Below are 19,918 nucleotides of genomic sequence, written 5' to 3' on the forward strand. Positions count from 1 at the left end.
CACAGAGGCCCAGAGAGGTGAGCAGAGGGTCCTGAGGCTGCACAGATTATGAAAGCTGAGCTGGGAGGAGGGCCCTCCTCTGGCTCCCAGGCTGGGCTTTTCTCCTGCACATCATACTGGGCTGGATTCCTCTTTGGGGGATCTCAGAACGACCGTATGACAGATTTATAGTTTATTGTGGGGTGTTACAGCTGCCTTATCTCAGTTTGAAACCCTCCAGAGCAGACTGGGAGGTAACTATTTGGGTGAGAGTCGTGGAGCTGGGGGGGTGGCCCGGGGAGCAGGCTGAGGGAGGGGGCGAGGCAGACAAGGAGGATACCAGTCAAGCCGCCCACGGGGTCGCTGCTGTGGCCAGCCCCACCCAGTCCTCCTGCGGGCCCTCCGGGGGACTGTGTAGCACACGATCAGATTGTCCCCCAAACCCGAGGGCATGAGGATGCCACTTTTGTCCCTCTCTTGTTCCTGGCACGTCCAGCTGGTCCTGCCCAAGGACCAAGCCTGCATTGTTTCGGATGGCTCCTGAGCGCAGGAAGGCTCTTGGGGAAGAGGTGTGGGAACTGGCACGGAACACCTCGCAGGGCCCTCGCTGACTTACCCTGAGGTCATCACAGACCCTTCTCAGGACCTGCAGGGGCTCACAGCTGTCCTGCTTCTCTCCGTGGGCAGGCAGTGTTGTCGTGCCCATGTTTGGAGGTGCAGGTGGAATCCCACCTGGTGAGAACACGATCTGCTCACAGCAAGCCCAGGATGCTTGGCCCCTGCCTGGGGCTGGCTGGCTCCAGGAGCTTGGAGGACCACTTGGGACCCCAGCTGGGTGTGCGGTACTTGTAACAACCTGGATGAGCTGGTCTGAATTCTCAGCAGCCTGCACTCCAATAAGCAGGGGGGGATTTGCTCTTGGGTGAGCACACCCTACGTCTTCCCTTACGTAGGAGCCCGCATTCAGGGTTCTGAGAAACAGCAGACAGGAGAGTGTGCCTGAAGCCTGTTCCACAATGTCAGTCTCACTGGGCCTGATGAGTCCCCAAAGGGATAAATGATCAAACCCACTTCAAGAGATCTGATTTTGGTGCCTAGGGTGCCTAAATGGTTTTCTTGGCTTCACTGGAGATGGCTGGTAATTATAGATTTGCTTTGTTTATGTTACCGTATTCCTATTATGTTAATATGTGTGTGCAAGTTAGTTAGTAGTTTAAAACCTATACATGCTTAAGGTACTCTACAAGAAGATATGTCAAAGAAATAATCAATCCTCCCATGTTTTCTTCCGTCTGCTACCTCTACAGCTTTTCTTCTTCCTTCCTAATTATAACCCTTAAATAGAATTCGTGCCTCATATCGAATTTACCGAGTATCATAATTCCTCCAGGTGGTAAAGATACCTCGAGACAAGTGCTGGGCATAGAAGCCACAGGGCATAAATCTGCAAAGAAGTAAAAAGCTAACCTTTTCAAACAATATGGCTTCTCTCTCACTTACCAACTTTACATTTCCCTGTATGGCCCCGGAAGATGACTGGTTAGCCAGAGACGGGTAAGATTCCTCAAGGGAGGAACAACCTAAGACAGGCACAGTCGCAGGGGGGCCATCAGGTGAGAAATCGGGGAACAACAGTGGTGAAGCTTAGAACCTCACCACCCCACTGTTTTGAGAGAAAGCTTCTGCATCCATGCATGTTTTATTGCCCTTGTCTAGCTCGGATTAGCACATAGTCTACAGGCACACACCTGATCATCTACAATTGCTCTCTTACAACACTAAACTATGTTTTCTAACTTTATCTCGCATCTACCTACCACTTCAGCATTCTATTAAAAATAAAAATAATAATAATAATAAAGGGAGAAATGTGGGATCCACATATAAATCAAGTATAAAAATCAAACGAATATTCATATTTGACCTGATTGTTTATAGTTCATAATGCGTGATCAAAACCGAAAGTTTCTGTGATGACTGCCCTTGCACTGTTCACCATGTAAGAACTTATTCACTATGTAAGAATTCGTTCACCATGTAAGAACTTGTTTGTTATGCTTCAGAAGATTGGAGACTGACGAGAATTAGGCTTGAGATGGATTAATGATTGTGCATTGAGCATTGACCCCCCTATACAGAATTTTATTGTTGTTAACAACCATTTGATCAATAAATATGAGAGATGCCCTCTCAAAAAAATAAATTAATTAATTAATTAATTTAAAAAATAAAAAAAAAAGAGATCTGATTTTGGATATTATTAGGTGAACAGGTTTGAAGACAGACCCCAGTAGGTTTCAAATTAGGATAAACTTTCAGAGGTTAGGAATACCTTTTATTGACTTATTTTGAATGTGTGGTATGGCTACATCATTAGAAATAAGAACATGGTGAACTGTATTCAGTGAGACGTCTTCCCTATCCTGCGTCTTCCCTTCTACCATCTCTGGCTTTTGGGTGACCTTTCTCAGTTCCTGTATGTTTGTGCCAGCAAATCTGGTTTTCTTTCTTTATAACCCAAGATAGCATAACATAGGCCCTATTGTCACCTGGTTTTATTTTATTTTTACTTAACGATCTCTTTTTAAGATCTTTCTGTCCCCGTACGTAGTGAGCAGACTGTTTTTCCCTCTTTACAGCTGCCTAGCGGCTCGTCTTATGCATGCGCCATACATTGTTTAACCATCCCCTGTGGCTGGACATTTGGGTCGTTTCAAATCTTGCTCTTACAAGAGATGCTACAAAGAATAACCACGTCCTTACATCATTTTGCACGTGTGCAAGTGTGTCTTTAAGATCAATTCCCAGAAGTGAAGTTACTGGGCCAGAAGGTATATGCATTTCTGATTTTAATAATATTGCCAAATGGCACTCCTTAGGGGTTGTACCAATTTATGCTCTCGCCAGCAACATGAGAGAAACTGTGTTTGGGGAGGGTTTTGGTTCCACAGATGAGTGGAGCAGAGACTTGTGAGACGAAAATACCACTCCGGACAAGTGTGAATGAAATGGATGAACTGAGCTGAGCTCAGACCCCTGAGGTCCTGGGGAAATGCCGAACTTAGACACCGGAGGTCCCCAGGAAATGGAAATGCAGGAAGATGAGTAGGGAAGAGGCCTGGGACTGGAAAAGGAATGTGAGCGTGTCTTGTCTTGTGGAGCAAAATAGGGAGTGTCTGATCAGGTACGTTAGCACCAGGCTTTCCAGTCCAAATAAGCTGTTTAATGGGGAGCCGTTTTAGATTCTGTCTGGATCAAGTATTCCCAGGATGAGGGAACGGAAGGGGGGCTGGGAGGGAGAGGCTAGGCTGCAGCTGCTGGGCTGAGAAGCGGGAAGGGAGGCTGGGGCTGGAGGCAGGAGGGCAGGAAGGGGTCTGGGAAGTCCTGCCGGCATCCCCAGAGCCCAGTACACAGCCTGGCTCATGTGAGGTGCTTGGGAAATGTTGGAAACACAAACAGAGCAAAGGAGTCAGGACACTGTGAAACTCCTCCCCAGAAACTTGAGAAGTCCACCTGTTTGCCTGCGACCAGATATGACTGGGAAGGATCTCGGTGGGGGTGGGGCAGACCCATCTGTCGTCTTCAGCTCGGTCTCAGTCAGATCAGATGCCCTCTCTCTCTTATCCTAATTGTTTCCTTTAAAAAAGTCATCTCAAATTCGTCACAAATATTTATTGAGCACCTATATTGTGCCAGGTCCGGCTCTTGCTGCTGGGGCTTCAACACTTACATAGCCTCTGCCCTAGTGGATCAGAAATAAGCATTTCCATGAATGCACACTTCCAATTGTGCTCACGGCTGTGAAGGAAAGGAGGGCCCAGCTCTGCAAGAAGGTGGTCAGGAAAGGCTTCGCAGGGAAGTGACATTTAAGCTGAGATCTGCACAATGCTAGGAGTTAGCATGTCAAGGAAAAGAGAACAGCAATACTGGTAAAGGGAACCATGTGTGCAAAGGCCTTGAGGTCAGGTTTGGGATTTGTGGAGGTGGAAGAAGGCCAGGGTGGCTGAAGCTCAGAGTAAGAAGGATCAAGGTGAGGCCGGGAAGGGGTGTAGGGAGCAGAGCATGTAGGGCTTGGAAGTCTCACCAAAGATTGTCTGATTTCCAAGTGCAATTGCAAAGCATTAATTAAAGTTGTTAAGCAAGGAAGGATGTTCAAATGCATATGTTTTGGAAAGATTGTTCATCCATGGGAAGTGGGCTGGGGCGGGTATAGGAGATATTGGGGGAGCCTGGGGCATTGGGTGGTAGAACTCACCTCACCCCTTCCTAGAGCCCAAGATCTTCCATTTGGGTGAGTGGTAAATGACAAATCGGGAGCTTAGGTGACAAGAGTTTCCAAAGCCATCTTGTTTTGGGCACCAGAGTCACTTGCTCTCATCAGGAAGGCCCAGCTCCAGTCCTCAGGCCAGCGTCTTAGAGGACAGCCTGGAATCCAGCTGTTGGTAGAGGCAGGAGCTATGGGAATTTCCCCGGTGTGCGTGCTGAGGAGCACAGGACTGCTAGAGGTTTACTAGCAAAATAGGAGCTGGGATTAAGCTAAACTGAGTCAAAGTGAAACAATCACTTTGCAGCAGGGCTTCTCAGAGCCTTTGGGGAATGTGTCTTACAAATGTTGAAGAGGGGTGTAGAATGTAGCAGGTTCCCTACTTACTTTGAATCTTTTCATTGGATTTGCTACCAAGTCTGAAAAACGCTGCTCCAAATATTTCCTGTTCGCATGTCTAGGGCATATTCGCTAGTGGGCATGCTCAGTTCCTTTTCTCAGAAAATCTTCCTCTTTTAAAATACTAATGGGGAAGTGGATCAGTCCAGTGTCTTGTACCCAGAGTGGTGAGGAGTTCTTAAATGTTAGTGTGGATCAGCCTGCTTATCACAGAGAGCAGCCTCGTAGATTTTGTCACCCGTCTGGCCCATGTCTTACAGACAGTACTGCCCTGCCTGGCCTACTTAAGAACGTCACCATCGGTGGCCACCTCCCCTTGATCTCTTTACTTTTCTCACAATCTCTTATTGGCTTTGGGAGAAATAATTTGACTCCTTTGATCAAGAACTGTGGTGCCCTCTTATTTGTGGTAGTCATGGACCTGGCATTTCTGGTCTCCAAATCGTTATGTGATTCTCCCAGGCAGACCCGCTGAGGCCCATTTGTCTTCTTGGCTCTGTTGTGAAGTGTGTGCGGGCACTGCCACTGCGTTTGAGGCTGTCCAATTCTGTCACCCTGCCCTGGTGTTCTGACCCTGCTGACATGAGGAGAGACACCGACGAAGAGAAGCAACTCCGCACAACGCTTTGTAGGAGGTTATGTCTTTATTGTACATTATTGGTAAGATAGGAACAAGGCCAGGATTCCACCTCCATGAACCCAGGAGAACAGTCAGGACAATTATGTTCATCTGAGTGGGCAATGGAGGCCAGATATTCCTGGGAAGTGGCCAGAAACTCAGGCTTAGGCCACGGGAGCCAGGCCCACCTGGTTGTTCGCCCTGTCGAAGACAGCAAAGTACTGGCGGATGAAGACATCCCCCAGGATCCAGAGCTCTCCGGAGGCAGTGGGGAGGTTCATGCCCTGGAAGCCGCTGGCACAGCCCTGCTGGTTCTGGAGCAGAGGAGGAGAAGATGGGAGATGCAATACAGATTCAGCAGTGGCAGGTACAGGGGGTTAAGCATCAAGGGCCCTGGTCCACTGCAAGGCGGATGCAGGGAGCAGCTTCCGGCTCATGTCTGGGTGTGGCTTTTCCTGGCCTGGGGTCCGCCTAGATTAGCTCTTCACTGCACTACTGGTTTCCAGGGGTCACTAGATTTTATTCAGTGTTTCTGGCAGGGGCACAACCCCTAACATCAGCATGGGAGTTGAGGGTTTAGGGAGAACTTAGCTGCCGGGAAGGACTTTGGAAGCTCTGGTGACACAGCCTTTTCTCATTATGCAGATCTGTCCAGTGGCAAACCAGATCAGCTGTCAGCGCTTTTCATTCTCCAGGGCACTGGGCCACAACCTTGGCTGTGTATTAGAATCACTTGGGCAACTTTGAAAGACGTCCCTGCTCAGACTTCACCCCTACACAGTAACGAACATTGCTGGGGGTACAGCTCAGACAGGTACTTCCTGCTAAACAAACCCACCCCCTGGGCAAAGCTGGGTTTCCATCTGGCATTATAACAGAAGGTAGAGTTCTCCTGCGGGCCATTGGCCTAAAGATTTGTTAGCTGCTGATACGGTAAGCCCTGGCTTTACGGAAGTTATGATTTCTGTTTGCTCAACCCTTTGTGGCTTTGATGGGGTCAGTCTCCCTTGGTTCCTCTGACCACACTCTGAGGGTGGGGGGAGCTGACAGCGCTAGCTGTTAGATGAGGAAACAGGCTGAGAGGGTCTGCAGCTTAGAATCAGCAGGCTGGTAATTGAGCCCCAGAGCTTGGATTCAGGGTCCAAGTGGAATTCTCTCTTCCTACCATGAGCCTCTGCCTCACTCTTTCCCTTGAAGTGGGGTGGGGCAGTGTTGCTTCCACATTCTCATTCACACGTTTATTTTAAATGTCTTCCTTTTCTCTGAAGCTGTCCAGAGCAGATGTCAGCTTCAGTGTGTGGAAGTGCTCAGGGGCCGTGGAAGTATGCAGCCACATTCTGTGAGGGCACATCTAGGCGGGTGGCCCTAAGCCCCCTTACCTGCAGGATGTAGGCACTGGCGGGCAGAGGGTACTGGATCCCGTTGATGGTGAAGATGATGTTGGGCAGGTTGTACATGGCTGAGCAGCTGATCACCATCTGGAAAGAGTGAGGGTTAGGAGGCCTGCATTCCTTCCGCATGGCAGACGTGCCACTTGGGTCTGAACAGGGCAGTCTTGGATAGACTTACCTGGCCGTTCGAGTCCTCGCTGGCACCAATGTAGCTCTGGATGTTGGCGATGGCATTGCTTGGGCCAGATAGCAGAGAGGTGCCTGTGTCAACAATGGCCTGGCAGCTCTCGCTGCAAGCGATGATCTCTCCGTCCATGGTGATGCTGAGGAAAAGATGTAAGTAAGGGTTCTCTGAGCCTCGAGGGAGTACTTCTCCCCAAGGAGGAACCAGGTGACTCCAGAGGTCCATCCTCCCTACGCACTGGCCAGTACCTAAAACTGCAGCTTCTCTGATTGGCATGCTCATTCACCCATGCACTGATTTACTCAACAGATATTTACTGAGTGCCTACCCAGTGCTAGGCACTGGAAGATGCATAGCCAGTCAAGGCAGCCACACAGTTTCTGGCTGCAGCGAGTTCACAGCCTGGCTGGAAAGAGTCGTGATTGAGGAAGAGCACAACAGGGGAAGAGAAACACAGGCCAGGTGAGGGTGGTGGGGTGGAGCCCCCCGGGAAGCCTTTTTGGGAAAGCAGACGCCCAGAGGTTGCCAAGGAGGTGATGAGCTGGAGGAGGACATCACGGGCAGAGGGGATGACAGGCGGGGAGTGATGGAGACAAGGGAGCAGGGGTGGAGTTGGGGGAACTGTTGAGGTTTTAGCTTGGCTGGGGCAGATCTACGGTGACCAGCACGTGCCCCTTTGCCCAGGACTGTCACAGTTTTAGTACTGAAACTCTGGCATCCCAGGAATTTGCTCACTCCTGGGCAAGCCTGGGCCATTGGCCACCCTGGCAGGCCGGCTGGGGCAAGAACACCTGAGAGGGAGGCCGCGTGGGGGAGGGGCGGGCTCTGGAGGGTGGGTGGGAGGCGACGACCTGAGACACTGCTCGCTCTGTCCGTGGACTGAAAGCGGCATTTTCCCGAGGGTGGGAGGAGCGTTGTTCTGGTTCACAGGTCCCCTAAATCCTGAGATGGGTGGGCAGACGGGTCGTCCGGCTCTCCCCAGGCATGCTGGGGGATTGTTCGGCCTCCTTGACCAGGAGACAGCTCTCCTCCCCAGTGACGTGCCTTCCTCAGGCCTCTCGGGCTTGGCCGGCCTCCACCTCCTCCTCTTCGGGTACATTTCCCTGCACTGGCTGTTCCAGGGGGATTCTGGAGAGCTTAGTTAACTATGGGGCCCCAAAGAACTGAGATCTGGGGCCCATGCCAGGACATTGCCAGTCCATGGTGATCTCACCTGTCCACGGTGATCTGCCAGTAGCCCTCGGCAGAAAGGGGCACCCAGTTCAGGTTTCCAGTGTAGTAAGAAGTATCGATGCCACCAAACATCACCACGCTGCCACTCTGGTCATTACTGTGGAAAGTTGGGGGAAAAGATGGGAATTTATTTGCTCAACTGAACATCTACTGTGTGCATCCTAAGAGCTGCACTTGACCGGGCTCTAGCCAGTGCCAGGAGCCATGCCGAGTGTGTTTCTTTCAATCCTTACACCAAAGCCCATACAGTAGTCTATTATTGGTATTATTACTACTACTACTATTATTATTTCTACTTTATAGTGAGGAAACAGAGGTTCAGAGAAGTTAGGTGACTTGTCCAAGGTCACACAGCCAGGGAGTGCCAGGACCAAGATTAGAACCCAGGTCCTTCTGGCTGCAAAGTGTGTGGTTTCTAAGACATACTCACTCTTAATGCCATGGAGACCTGAAGAGAAGTGAATGTAGGACAGTTTGCTCCAAAGGACTTGATTGTTCACTGGGTCTCAGCCAGGGGCAGTTTTGCCCCCAGGGCCATTTGCCAATGTCTGGGGACATTTTTGATTCTCATGATTGGGTGAGAATAAGGGTGCCGCTGTCCTCTAGTAGGTGGAGGCCAGAGAGGCTGAAAAACATCTTAAAATGCACAGAACAGCCCCAACAGCAAGGAATTATCTGGTCCAAAATGCCACCAGTGCTGAGATTGGGAAACCCTGATTGAGCTGGAGATATATCCCCGTGTGAAATAACTGAGTACACATAAAGGCAGACTGTGTTTAAGAGTCTACGTGAATAATAAGTGGCCAAGAGGGAAAAAGGATAGAAGGGGCCTCCTGCTGTAAATTGCAGGGATCCTTTTACTAGAATATTCATCTTCTAAATCTCTGCAGTTTTAAATTAGCCAGGAAACAAAAGTAGGCAGTGATAAAAAAAATTAATCACCAAAGAACTGATCACAGATAAAATGGTCCCTGTGCACCCCACCCCACCTCTCCTGTAAACATCCGGCCGTACATTGCAACACAGAGATTGTAGCAGAACAGTTAACAGCTAAAGAAAATCATCAATGGGGACAAATTGCTTCAGAAGAGAAGGATGTGAGTGCCACAGGCAGGTTGAGCGTGTCTGGAAAAGTGATGACACGCTCAGATAGTCTTGCACAGATCTCTACTCAACCAAAAGCAACCCTTGGTTTATTCTTTATGTATTTTTAGAATTAACTCATAGTCACACCTGGAACCTAGATTTTGTTAACTCATAAAAGAAACTTGTTTTCCTCATTAAAAGTTGCATTGTTCAAGATAAAAGTCCTGAGGAAATCCTCCTTTCACTTTTTTGCTACGGAATTTTGGCCCCTAGTTTAGGTGGATTCACTTTAAATGGTGGTCTTTTGGGGGCCAGTGATGAGGAGATGGGTGCTGCAGGTCAATGGCTACTGACACTTGAGTTGTCTAAGTTAAGGTGATAAAGACTTACTTTAGTAAAGTAAGAAGAATGAAGATGGTTCACTGGAGAGAAATTTGGCTTCATTCTCTCCAAAGATATACCTCTCAGCCTTAGACATTAACCTTGCCATCCCATGCTTGCCAAGACCCTCTGGCCCTTTCCCAGCACAGGACAGCCCCTTGCTGGGCCCATGACCTCCCTACCCAACTTACGGGCTCAGGTAGACGGCGAAGAGGTCTTGGGAAACCAGACCCTGGTTCCACATGTTGTCAAAGACAGGTGTGGCCCCAGAGGAAGCGATGCTGGGATAGGCCAGACCCAGGATGCCGTCGAAGGGAGAGTAGTACAGGAAAGAGCCAGGCTCGGTCTCGCTCAGACCGAAGATCTGGTTGGTGTCGGCGATGCCTCCGACCTGAGGAGAGGAACCCAAGATGGGCACGATCAGCTCGTGTTGAGCCCTGTGGGGCACCAGCCCTGGGCCCAGAGTGTTCCTGTTTCATCCCGTGTGGGATATGGCTTCTGGGGCATCAGGCTGGAAGGAGGGGAGAGGGACTGTGTTTTTCCCCAGACGCTTGTTTTTCCCCTGGAAGTAATCATTGTGGCTGATCTCCAGATGGTCACACTCTGTGCCTGGCTGTGAGAATTTGCTGCAGAACAGATGGTCACCTTGTGTTTGTTTCTAAGGATTGGATGCAAAGCAGACCCCAGGCAAATTAGAGCTGCGACCCCTGCTGAGCCCTGGACGGCCGTGGGGGTGGGGGGAGATGTCTGTGGAGCTCTTGTGACTCAGGTGGGCTGCAGGTGGGGGAGGAGGAGGTGCTGAAAGAGGATGGAGCCTTTTCCTGCCTTCCCCCCGGCCCAGACCACGATGGTCAGCTTGGGTGGGGCTGACGCTGGCCTATGGCACTAGGCAACCCGCACCCCTTGCCTACTACTGCCCCACCTAGAAATGTCCATGACCTCTCTGCCACTTTCCCCTCCTGCATCCCCCCCTGTATCCCCTAGTCAGGTTACATGGTAACAGCCGAGACCCATCTTGCTTGAATAACCTGGTTCTCAGGGGTGCTGCGGTCCCCAAGGTCCCTGGGAGATAGACCCAGGGCTGGGCAGCATGGGTGGTGAGCCGGGAGGTGCCCACCTGGACGGTGTCATATCCAAGGATGCCTGTCATGCTGCCAGTGCCATAGGTGATGGACACTGTCTGGCTGGTGGCCTGGTAGGTGGAGGACTGCTGGGGGTTGAAGAGGTTGTGATTGGCTGCAAGGGCAAGAAGTGACGTCGTCAAACTCCAAAACCAAGTGGGACTCATGGGCAGGGGTCGTCTTCCTGGGGTGGGTGCCTTGATTCTGGGTGGGTGGCGCTTTGGAAGAGAAAGGTAACCTCCTCCCAGACTTGGAGCCCAAGCATTTGCAGGTTCCTTCGCCATCAGATTGGACCAGTTGGGACCATCTCACTGATGGAAGGTTCCTCCCCAACCCCCGCCCCTCGGTCTCCCTAAGGACCCCACAGGTGGACAGTGAGCAGAGCAGGCCTGTGGCTATGCATGGTGCACACTTCTCTGCCCCTGGACTGAACTCCTTGAGGGCAGGGACCATGTGCAATTCACCCCTTCATGCTCCAGGGCACCGAAGCCCAGGGTTTGGCACATCGTAGGTGCTCAGTAAATGCCTGTTGAGTGAACCCTTGAATGACACCAACAGGCTTGAAACTGGACCTGTTTGAAGCCCCTGAGTGTTCGGGGCTCCCAGGTCAGTTGGTACTGAGGGGGCCTGGGCAGGATAGGGCTGGGCGGGGCCAGGCACTCACAGCAGGCAGGACTGGAGCAGTAGACGGAGGGCACCCACAGGTTGGAGGAGCCAGTGTCGAAGATGACTGTGAAATCCTGAGGGGGTGTTCCGATGCCAATGGTGCCAAAGTACTCCATCTGGTAGGGTGGGGACAGCACGGTTCACTGACTGGGGGCTCCCCAGCCTGCCTTCCCCAGGACTGTCTCTGGGTTGTGCCCTTAGCCCACCTGCTGTCCGTCCCTTCACTGTTTTTCTTGCCTTTCTCACCATGTACAATACGTCCATCTTTCAAGGCCCAGCCTGGTCTCCCTTCCTCCTGAAAGTCTCCCTTGATTGCTCCCCTGCTATCCTTTGACTCTTCTCTTCTAAGCACCATTAAAACCTAATACTAATCTGCTGTCCCCTCTTCAGCTCTTGTCCTGTATTTCTTGGTCTTGCCATCCTGGAGGATGTACATCCTGGGACATGTGGACCTTACAGCACCCAGCAAAGTAAACGCTTAAATATTTTGTCATTAAATTGCTGAGTGGGGGAGAAATAAGTCACCTAAAGATGGAAACCTCTCAAGATATCTTATTCCAGAATCTAGGTCTGTGCAGCATGTTTCAAGAAAAGGTATTGTCAGATTCTTAGTTTTCAGTGGCTGCATTCTCCCTTTTGCCAGCACAGTTCCAGCCATGCTGCCCCTTCTCTTTTTTGATGGTGACAAGCTCATTCCCATCCCAGGGCCTATGCACTTGCTATTTCTTGTGCTAGGAAAATGTTTATTCTAGATCTTTTGTTGGCTGGTTCCTTCTCATCAGTAATTCAGAGCTCTAGTCAAATGTCACCTCTGCCAAGAGGCCCTCCCTGACCACCTTATCTAAATGTGCCCCTTCCCCATTCTTTTTCTTCCCATTCCTCTAATTAACTCATTTTTCTTTTGACACTTATTACCTGACATTATCTTATACACTTATGCATTTGTCTCTTGTTTATCTTCCTAGATATTCCCACATCTTTCCTTATATTCTTCTCTAGACATTAAGCTTCAGGAACTTTCCTTATTCACCATTGTTTCCTCACTTTCTTGCATAGAGCCTTTGGTACATAGTAGGTGTTTCATAAATAGTTGTTAAGTGAAAATATGGGCTAACCTGTACCAAGCTTTTACCAAGGGCCAAGCCTTGTGCTGAGTAACTCCAAAAAAAAAAATTTTATTGCTAAGTTACTTGCAGCAACCCTCTTATGGCAGATATTAGTGGTTCTGTTTTACAGATGAGGAAACTGAGGCTTGCTCAGAGAATTTCAATGACTTGCTCAAGGCCAAGTGACTCGAAAGCATTAGATTCCCAGCAGGTCTGGCAGATTTCATAGGCTAAGCTTTAATGACAGGCAACATTGCTCCATACCCGTAGCCCTGTGCCGTTCAGAGAGGGGACACACGGTGTCTACGTAAGGGCAGGACATTGCCACTGGGCCCCAAATAGAAGAGTCAGATGGATCTTCATGAAATTCCAATCTGATCCTGTCGATGCCCCTGGTTAGGTTGACTGGGCGGCAGTTAGGATGTGGAGCCCTATCCAGACTCTGCTCTGGCTTCCCCACCGCCCCTTGGGCCGGGCCTCACTTGGCATTTTGCTTTTGCCCTTGAGGGCACCTTTCCTCAAATGTTCTCTGCTCCCCGCTGGCACAGGGTCCGGCAGAAGCCCTCTGCTCTCTGGGACTCTCTCTGGTCCCCTGGGAACCCCTGCTCTCCCTTCACTGTCCGGGAGCCGGTGTCCCTGCCATGCTCTCCAGGCACGGAACCCTCGGCTTGGTGGTACTTTTCTTGGTTTGGGAGGCTGGCTGATTACATGCTGGTGAGCTCCGTGAGGTCAGGGGCTGGGCCTGTCTTTGTTCGCTGCTGCTTCCCCAGGGCCCAGCACCCTGCCTGACACACAGGAGGTGTTAATATACATAAACACAGGGTGAGTGAACAAAGGAGAGGCCCCTCTGACTGTTTTCCTGTGCTTCCTATGCCTCTGAGATCCGGGAACAGCCCCTCCGGGGGCCCCCAGGAGCTCCTCTCTCCTCCGGGCCAAGTCTTGGTGGCCGCCCTGCCACCTGCCCGTGCACTCACATCCATATAGTTCTGCAGGGGCTGGTCGGCCATCATGTTGGCTGGCTCAGTGGGGAAGTACTTGTTGGCCGGGTTGACGCTGTGCGTCTGCAGGAACTCCTGCAGCTTGCCATGCTCGATCAGCTTCTGCCTCAGGGACTTCATTCTGACGAGGGGGACCCTGTGGCGGAGTGTTCATGAAGGGATGGTTTAGAGAAAGAAGAGTTTAGGCCAGGAGTCTGCTCCTGGGGTGCTGTGGGGAGTCCCAGAAGGAAGAGGGAGCTGGCCCAAGAGAGGAAGAAGGAGGGAAGTCAGAGGGGAGATGTCCCCACTTTGGGCCTGTGAACGCAGAGAGGTTGCCCCAAGCCCCACCGGCGCAGCACTGGAGCTGGGAACCACACCCAGGCTGGACATGAGGGCTGGTCTCCTCCTCAGCAGCGCTGCCTCCCCTGAGGGCGGAGAGGGACAAGAAAGGAGACTGGAGACAGTCATAGGAGGAGAGAACTTGTAAGGCGGAAGAAGGGAAGAAAAGAAGTGTGGGAGGAAAGAGAGGCAGGGGACAGGCAGCAGAGGGAAGGAGCCCCCTGGAGCTCTTTGGGCCGGGAGTGCCACAGACTCACTTGTAGACCTTGCACTCAGAGAGCGCCACCAGGCCGAGCAGCAGCAGCCACTTCATGGTGCCCCTTGGATCCCAAGACCCCAGAGAAAGCCAGACGGGTGGACGGTAGGCAGCAGCAGGCGGGAGGTGCTCCTTATGTACAGCCCAAGCCCTTGGGAATCAGCCTTATCAGCCTCCAAATGCCACCCATTATCCTCATAATTTCCTGATAAGATTGTCGCCACCCCTGAGCCATGTTCCGGTTGGGTAGCTTTCCACTGTAACCACATCCAGCAGTTGGGGTGGGCCTGCAGAGAGAGCACGATGGAGTGGTAGCTTATTTCTTAAATAATGAAATGTGTTAAAACTTGACAAGCTGAGTATTTTGACAAAATCGGTCTAAAGCGCACTTACCATTGCACAGATGTCAAAGGAGTTAATTCTATCCTGATCTGTCCCACAGGGACACACGGCTGGGATTCTTGGGGAGCAGCTCCCCACAGAGCAGTGGGCCAGGTCCCTGTAGCTGGCACCCCAAAGCACATTTGTAGATTGGTTGTTCGGGACTCAGGGCACATCCCCCGCCCCCCCCAGAAATGTCGTTCTTTGGAGTTACTGGCTGTCTAACTAGCCTACGGGCCTTATTATGCTCTGCTTCTCACGGCAGCTGGACTGTCTTGGGAAAGTGGTGCATGTAGCACAGAGGAGGGAGGAAGATGTGGAACAAGAGGGAGATTGCTGCCTTCCCTTCATGGAGGAAGGAAACCTGAACCAGACCGGGTTTGTCTTTGGAATCTGTGCCCTCACTTTCTGCACCCTTTCTCTTCCACCCTCTCAGGCTGCTCAAACCCTCCACTTTGAGATCCCACCTGGGTCTGACTCTCTCAGGTGAAGCATGCTTAAAACTTGGCTGAATTGGTGGCAGTGGAGCAAAGCAATCCAGGGAAATTCATACTAGCATGTGAATGACTTAGAAAGGTTCTCTTCTTAAAAGAGGAGGCTTCCCAACCTGATGGATTCTCTGCTTTGTGGAGTTTATTCAGTGGACAAAGTGGGCTGAAAAAAACTGATTTGGGAATTGCGGGGAAGGGGCATATGCAAGAGGGAGGTCACCAGTAGGTAGTGAGCCCCACTTTTGGGTCTTGTTCTGAAATTGGATTCTCTGGGCCACCCACCCTTGGTTTTTCCAGCATCAGGAAACACAGATTCTATAAAAGCTCCAAATTCCCTGCAGCGCCTCTAGGTGAGTATGGAGGGGTGGGCAGGGCAGCTGAAGACCCAGGGGTGGTTTATACAAAGCACGTTTGCATTTCAAACTCACCCGTGAAAACATGTTTGTGTCCCCAATCCAGACCCTTGCCCTGTATTTTCCCCTTCCACGCCTTTTGGCGCTGGCTTCCTCTCCTCGCCTCTGCCCCCTCAAGGCTTTCTCCCCTGGCCTATCCTCACCGTTGGGCTGATTTCAGCACTTGCACGCTGTTGTAGATGGTCCTGAAGATGCCTGCTCCTGTCTTGGAGCACCAGATGAAACCCCTGACTCGAGGCTACCCCCCGTGCGAGGAAGGGGCATGTGCTGGGTGGGGCTCATCAGGGCCTCCAAAGTGTCTTATGCTGGGCAGGGGGTGCTGGAGTGCTTACCATTATTCTTCATCCTTTATGTCTGGGTTTTGCATATCTGAAACAACTTATAATCATTTTCTTGAAAAAAAGAAAAACAGATCTTTTGTGCGTACTTTGCAACTTGGAAATAGAAGGAAATGTGACTGGATGGCGGCAGGGTGCGTGAGGGAACCCTGAGGATGGAGACAGGAATGGACTGTGGACTGTGAGGAGCATTCCATGTGTTTTATTCAGCTTTCTTCTCCCTTGGTGAGTGGTAGGTGCGTGGAAGCGTTCAACACAGTCTTTTAATTAATCCCATGTACACTTGGCTTAGTGAAGAGTAGCTTGGGAATGTAGCTCAGAATAGGGTCATGATTCCATAATTAGCTGTTTTTGCCAGTTGCCAGCCAGTCTGGTAATTTACACAGAATGACATTTTTCATGGGTGTCTCTTCCTTAGCATTAGGGGAGGCAGGAAGCTTAGATTTATTGTCCTCTTACTCTTAGCTCGTTCTGGTAAGTAGCATTGCTCTCCCATTTTACAGATGAGGACCCTGAGGCACAGGGAAGTTGTGCCACTTGCCTGAGGTGACCCAGGTAATAAGTGACTCAGCAGGGGCTTGAATCCAGATCTCTGTTCACCCCCCGACCTTCTCCCTTACTCATGACTGGGGTTTACTGAGTGCCGTGGAAGAATCTTATGAAGAGCTCTGGCTCCAGGGTCTGGGCTAGGGATCCAGTCTCTCTGAGACCCAGTTTGCTCATCTGTGAAATGGGGATAATAGTACCACCAGTTTCATAGGATTGTTGTGAGGATTCAATAAGGAGTGCCAACCAGCCAACACAGTGGCTAAAATAGAAGCCACTGCCAACACCAAGTGCTGATGAGGATGCTGAGCAAGTGAGACTTTCCTGCATTGCAGGTGGAAATGCAAGTGGTGCAGCCACTTGGGAAAACAGCTTAGCAGTTTCTTATAAAGGAAACATGCACTTACCATTTGACCCAGCAATTCCCCTACTGGGTATTTACTGAAAAAAAAAGAAAAAAAAACCTATGTCCTCACAAAGACCTGTACATAAATGTTCATAACACAGTTTTTCATAATTGTCCAAAACTGGAAGCAACTTGAATGTCCTTTAGCTGCTCCCTGGACGATCAAAGAGTGATAGAAGAGTGCTCAGCAACAGAAAGAAAGATGCTTGGGACAGGATCTCACAAGCATTATGCTGATGAATGAGGCCAGGCTCAAAAGGCCACATGCGTAAGGTTCTATTTATATGACATTCTGGAAAAGGCAAGATAATGGGAACAGAAAATATGTCAGGGGCAGGGGAAGGGAGTGGCTACAAGCAGGGGACGGGGAATTTTGGGGGTGATGGAGATAGTCTTTCTCTAGATTGAGCACTTGAAAAGGTGGATTTCTCTGTATGGCAGTAGACCTGATGGCTCTGACTTTACAGCAGGTGAAGGGCTCAGCCAGAGACAGCCACACGGTGGGAGTGAGGGGAGAACTGGACACAGGGTTCTGCCTGCGGGGGCATCTGGGAGTGGGATACACTGGATTCATCTCAAGTGAAATGTTGTAATAGCACTGAGGGAAATGGAAAAGAAAGACCAACCCACTATGACCCCTGTTTCCATTTTGGCCGTTTGTAACCTTGAGTAAAATCTGTCACTGTCTGCTTTTCTCCTCCACATTGAAGGGTGGGGGTGACAAAGCTGGCAGGCTGAGTTGCTGAGTAAGGACACTGCGAATATCTCTGAGCCCCTGGGTGCTCGGCCCTCCAGATAGGCAGTTTTATACCATCCTGGGAGTGGGGCCAGCATCCGCCTAGGAAGGGCCGGTCATGTCCATACTCCCCTGGGCATCCTGGAGCTGGCTTGCAGGACGGGCATCGATTTTGGGGACTTACCTTGTCTAGGGGGTTCCCGTGGGAATTTTGGACAGAGGGGAAATGTTCGGGAAGCAGAAGGAAGATTCCTCAGGCAGTGACCTGCAGGATCCATTTACACATTCGTTCAACATGTTTTTTTCTGCACCTGCCCCCTGCTGGGTGGGCATGTTCTAGTTGCTGGGGGTATGGCAGGCCGGCCATCTCCTGGCCATGCGCATTGCCTTCACGGAGGTCTGGTCGGGTCAAGAGAGCATGGGGGGAGGCCTCTTTCCTTCCAGTCTGGGTTGGTCTTTGGATTGCACCAGTGGGAAGCTCCTGGCTTGGTGAAGATAATTAAGTCTTCCCACATTAGAGATTTTCACACGCATTCCACATTAGAGACTGGGACATGACATGACTAAGTAGTGACCTGGGAGGGGTTACAGCCTCTGTCACACACAGCTCTGGTCCTGGGATACTCTTGTTCCGGGCCAGGCTCTGTGCCCACACACGTCCACCTGGCTTCTGCCCATTGGCTAGAGCGGAAAGTGGATATTCCATGATGGCTGCAGCCTCCACCTCAGGGGCCCTCAAGAAGCCATTCTCCCTGTACCCATAGGAGCTCTTGGGAGGCAAAGCAGAATCCCGACTCTAGGGCCGCATGTTCTCCATGAGGTCTGATCGTTAGCCAGGGCCGACGGCGGCTGCCAACAGGGGAGCCATGTGACCTCCTTGTGCCAGACTGGCCTGGCAGAAAGATTAGACAACAAGGTTTACTTTGGCATTAGCCCTGCCAGGCACTCAGCTTTGAGGAGCCCTGGGAACTGCATCGTTAATGTAGGGCACCCCTGCCAAGGGCACAGGTGCTCAGAAATGTTCCGTGAACCTATCAAGCAATGGAATGAAATCTAAAGAACCCATTTGTGGCAAGACCGCAACGGAGCACTCAGCATGATAAGTGTTATCGAGCTGGTCTGATAGGCCTTGGGACGGCTGGTCCCCTAGGGGCTTTCAATCATGGTGTCAGGCCTGGCACACCGTGTCTAACCATATAGAGCACATGTTTCCATTCCCCAGGCCCAGACTTGCATAGTTTTTCCAGAGATAGGCACACTTTTTTTTTTTATTAAGGTGTCATTAATATACAATTTTATGAAGGTTTCACATGGGCAACATTGTGGTTACCACATTCACCCATATTATCAAGTCCCCCACCCATCCTATTGTAGTTACTGTCCATCAGCATAGTAAGATGCCACAGAGTCACTACTTGTCTTCTCTGTGTTGTACTGCCTTCCCCATGCCTCCCCCATATTATCTGTGCTGATCATAATGCCCCTTAATCCCCTCCTCCTTCCCTTCCCCAACGCCCTCCCGACCCACTTCTCTTTGGCAACTGCTGGTCCATTCTTGGGTTCTGTGAGTCTGTGCTGCTGTTTTGTTTCTTGCGTTTTTGCTTTGTTGTTATGCTCCATGGATGAGTGAAATCATTTGGTACTTGTCTTGCTCTGCCTGGTTTATTTCACTGAGCATAATACCCTCCAGCTCCATCTGTGTTGTTAGGCACAGGTTTTTAAAATTAAACCCATAATAGCAATTTTTGGGCCCCAGTATATAAATAATGCATGTTAGGTGTAGATTATTTATAGGTAAATAAAAATTAAAAAATGACTCCACTATCCAGAACTATCCACCATGAATGTTGTAAATGAATATATTTATTTCCTTACAAAAATGGGGCCATACAGTACATACTGTTTTGCAATGCACTTTTAAAAGAAAATGAGATGTTTGCGTGTTTTCTAAATGGTTTCTTATAAATCTGCATCATCTTTAACACATTTCTTGAATTAGAATATACACTCAGAAGGATGCAGGTCATAATGAACAACTTGATGAATTTTCACAAATGGAATACATCCACCTAACTATGACCAGATCGAGAAACAGAACAAGTTCCCCCACAGCTCCCTCAGTCTCCCTTCTAGTCATGACCCCACCCCAAAACCAAGCATAATCACTACTCTAACTTCAGAAAGCAGAGGATAATTTGGCCTATTTTTGGACTTTAGCTAAACAGCAGCATATAACAAGCACATTTCTGTGTGTGGCTTCTTTGCTCAAAATTATGTTTGTGGAATTCATCCAGGTAACTTGCAAACTGGTTATTTGCTTTGCTGTTTATCATTCCATTGTGTAGATGCATTTTGCTTATCTCTTTTCTGGTCCGTAGGCATTTGGGTAGCTTCTCATGCAGGTTCTTAGGGACAGTACTCCTGAGCATTCTAGGACGTGCCTTTTGGTGAACATATGTGTAGATTTCTGTTGGATATAGACCCAGGAGTGGAGGTACTGGATGATAGGGTAGGTACATGTTCAGTTTTTGTAGAAACTGCTCGACAGTTTCTCAAGTGGTTGTATTATTTTTTATTCCTGCCAGCTGCGTATGAGTTCCAGGTGC

At 50.1% G+C, this 19,918-nt stretch overlaps 1 protein-coding gene across 1 annotated transcript; it reads right to left on the reverse strand.

Annotated features, from left to right (window-relative positions):
* Nucleotides 1–5,267: 5,267 nt before the first annotated feature.
* Nucleotides 5,268–14,160, reverse strand: LOC108392379 (pepsin A). Its single transcript, XM_017652542.3, has 9 exons — nt 14,003–14,160; nt 13,404–13,563; nt 11,322–11,439; nt 10,654–10,772; nt 9,728–9,927; nt 8,050–8,166; nt 6,831–6,975; nt 6,641–6,739; nt 5,268–5,575 (listed from the first exon to the last, which is right to left on the reverse strand). The coding sequence occupies exons 1-9, from the start codon at nt 14,056–14,058 to the stop codon at nt 5,426–5,428; spliced, it is 1,164 nt and encodes a 387-aa protein (XP_017508031.1). The 5' UTR covers nt 14,059–14,160; the 3' UTR covers nt 5,268–5,425.
* Between the last annotated feature and the right edge of the window lie 5,758 nt (nt 14,161–19,918).

Source organism: Manis javanica, chromosome 11, assembly GCF_040802235.1.
Source record: "Manis javanica isolate MJ-LG chromosome 11, MJ_LKY, whole genome shotgun sequence".
NCBI lineage: Eukaryota > Metazoa > Chordata > Mammalia > Pholidota > Manidae > Manis > Manis javanica.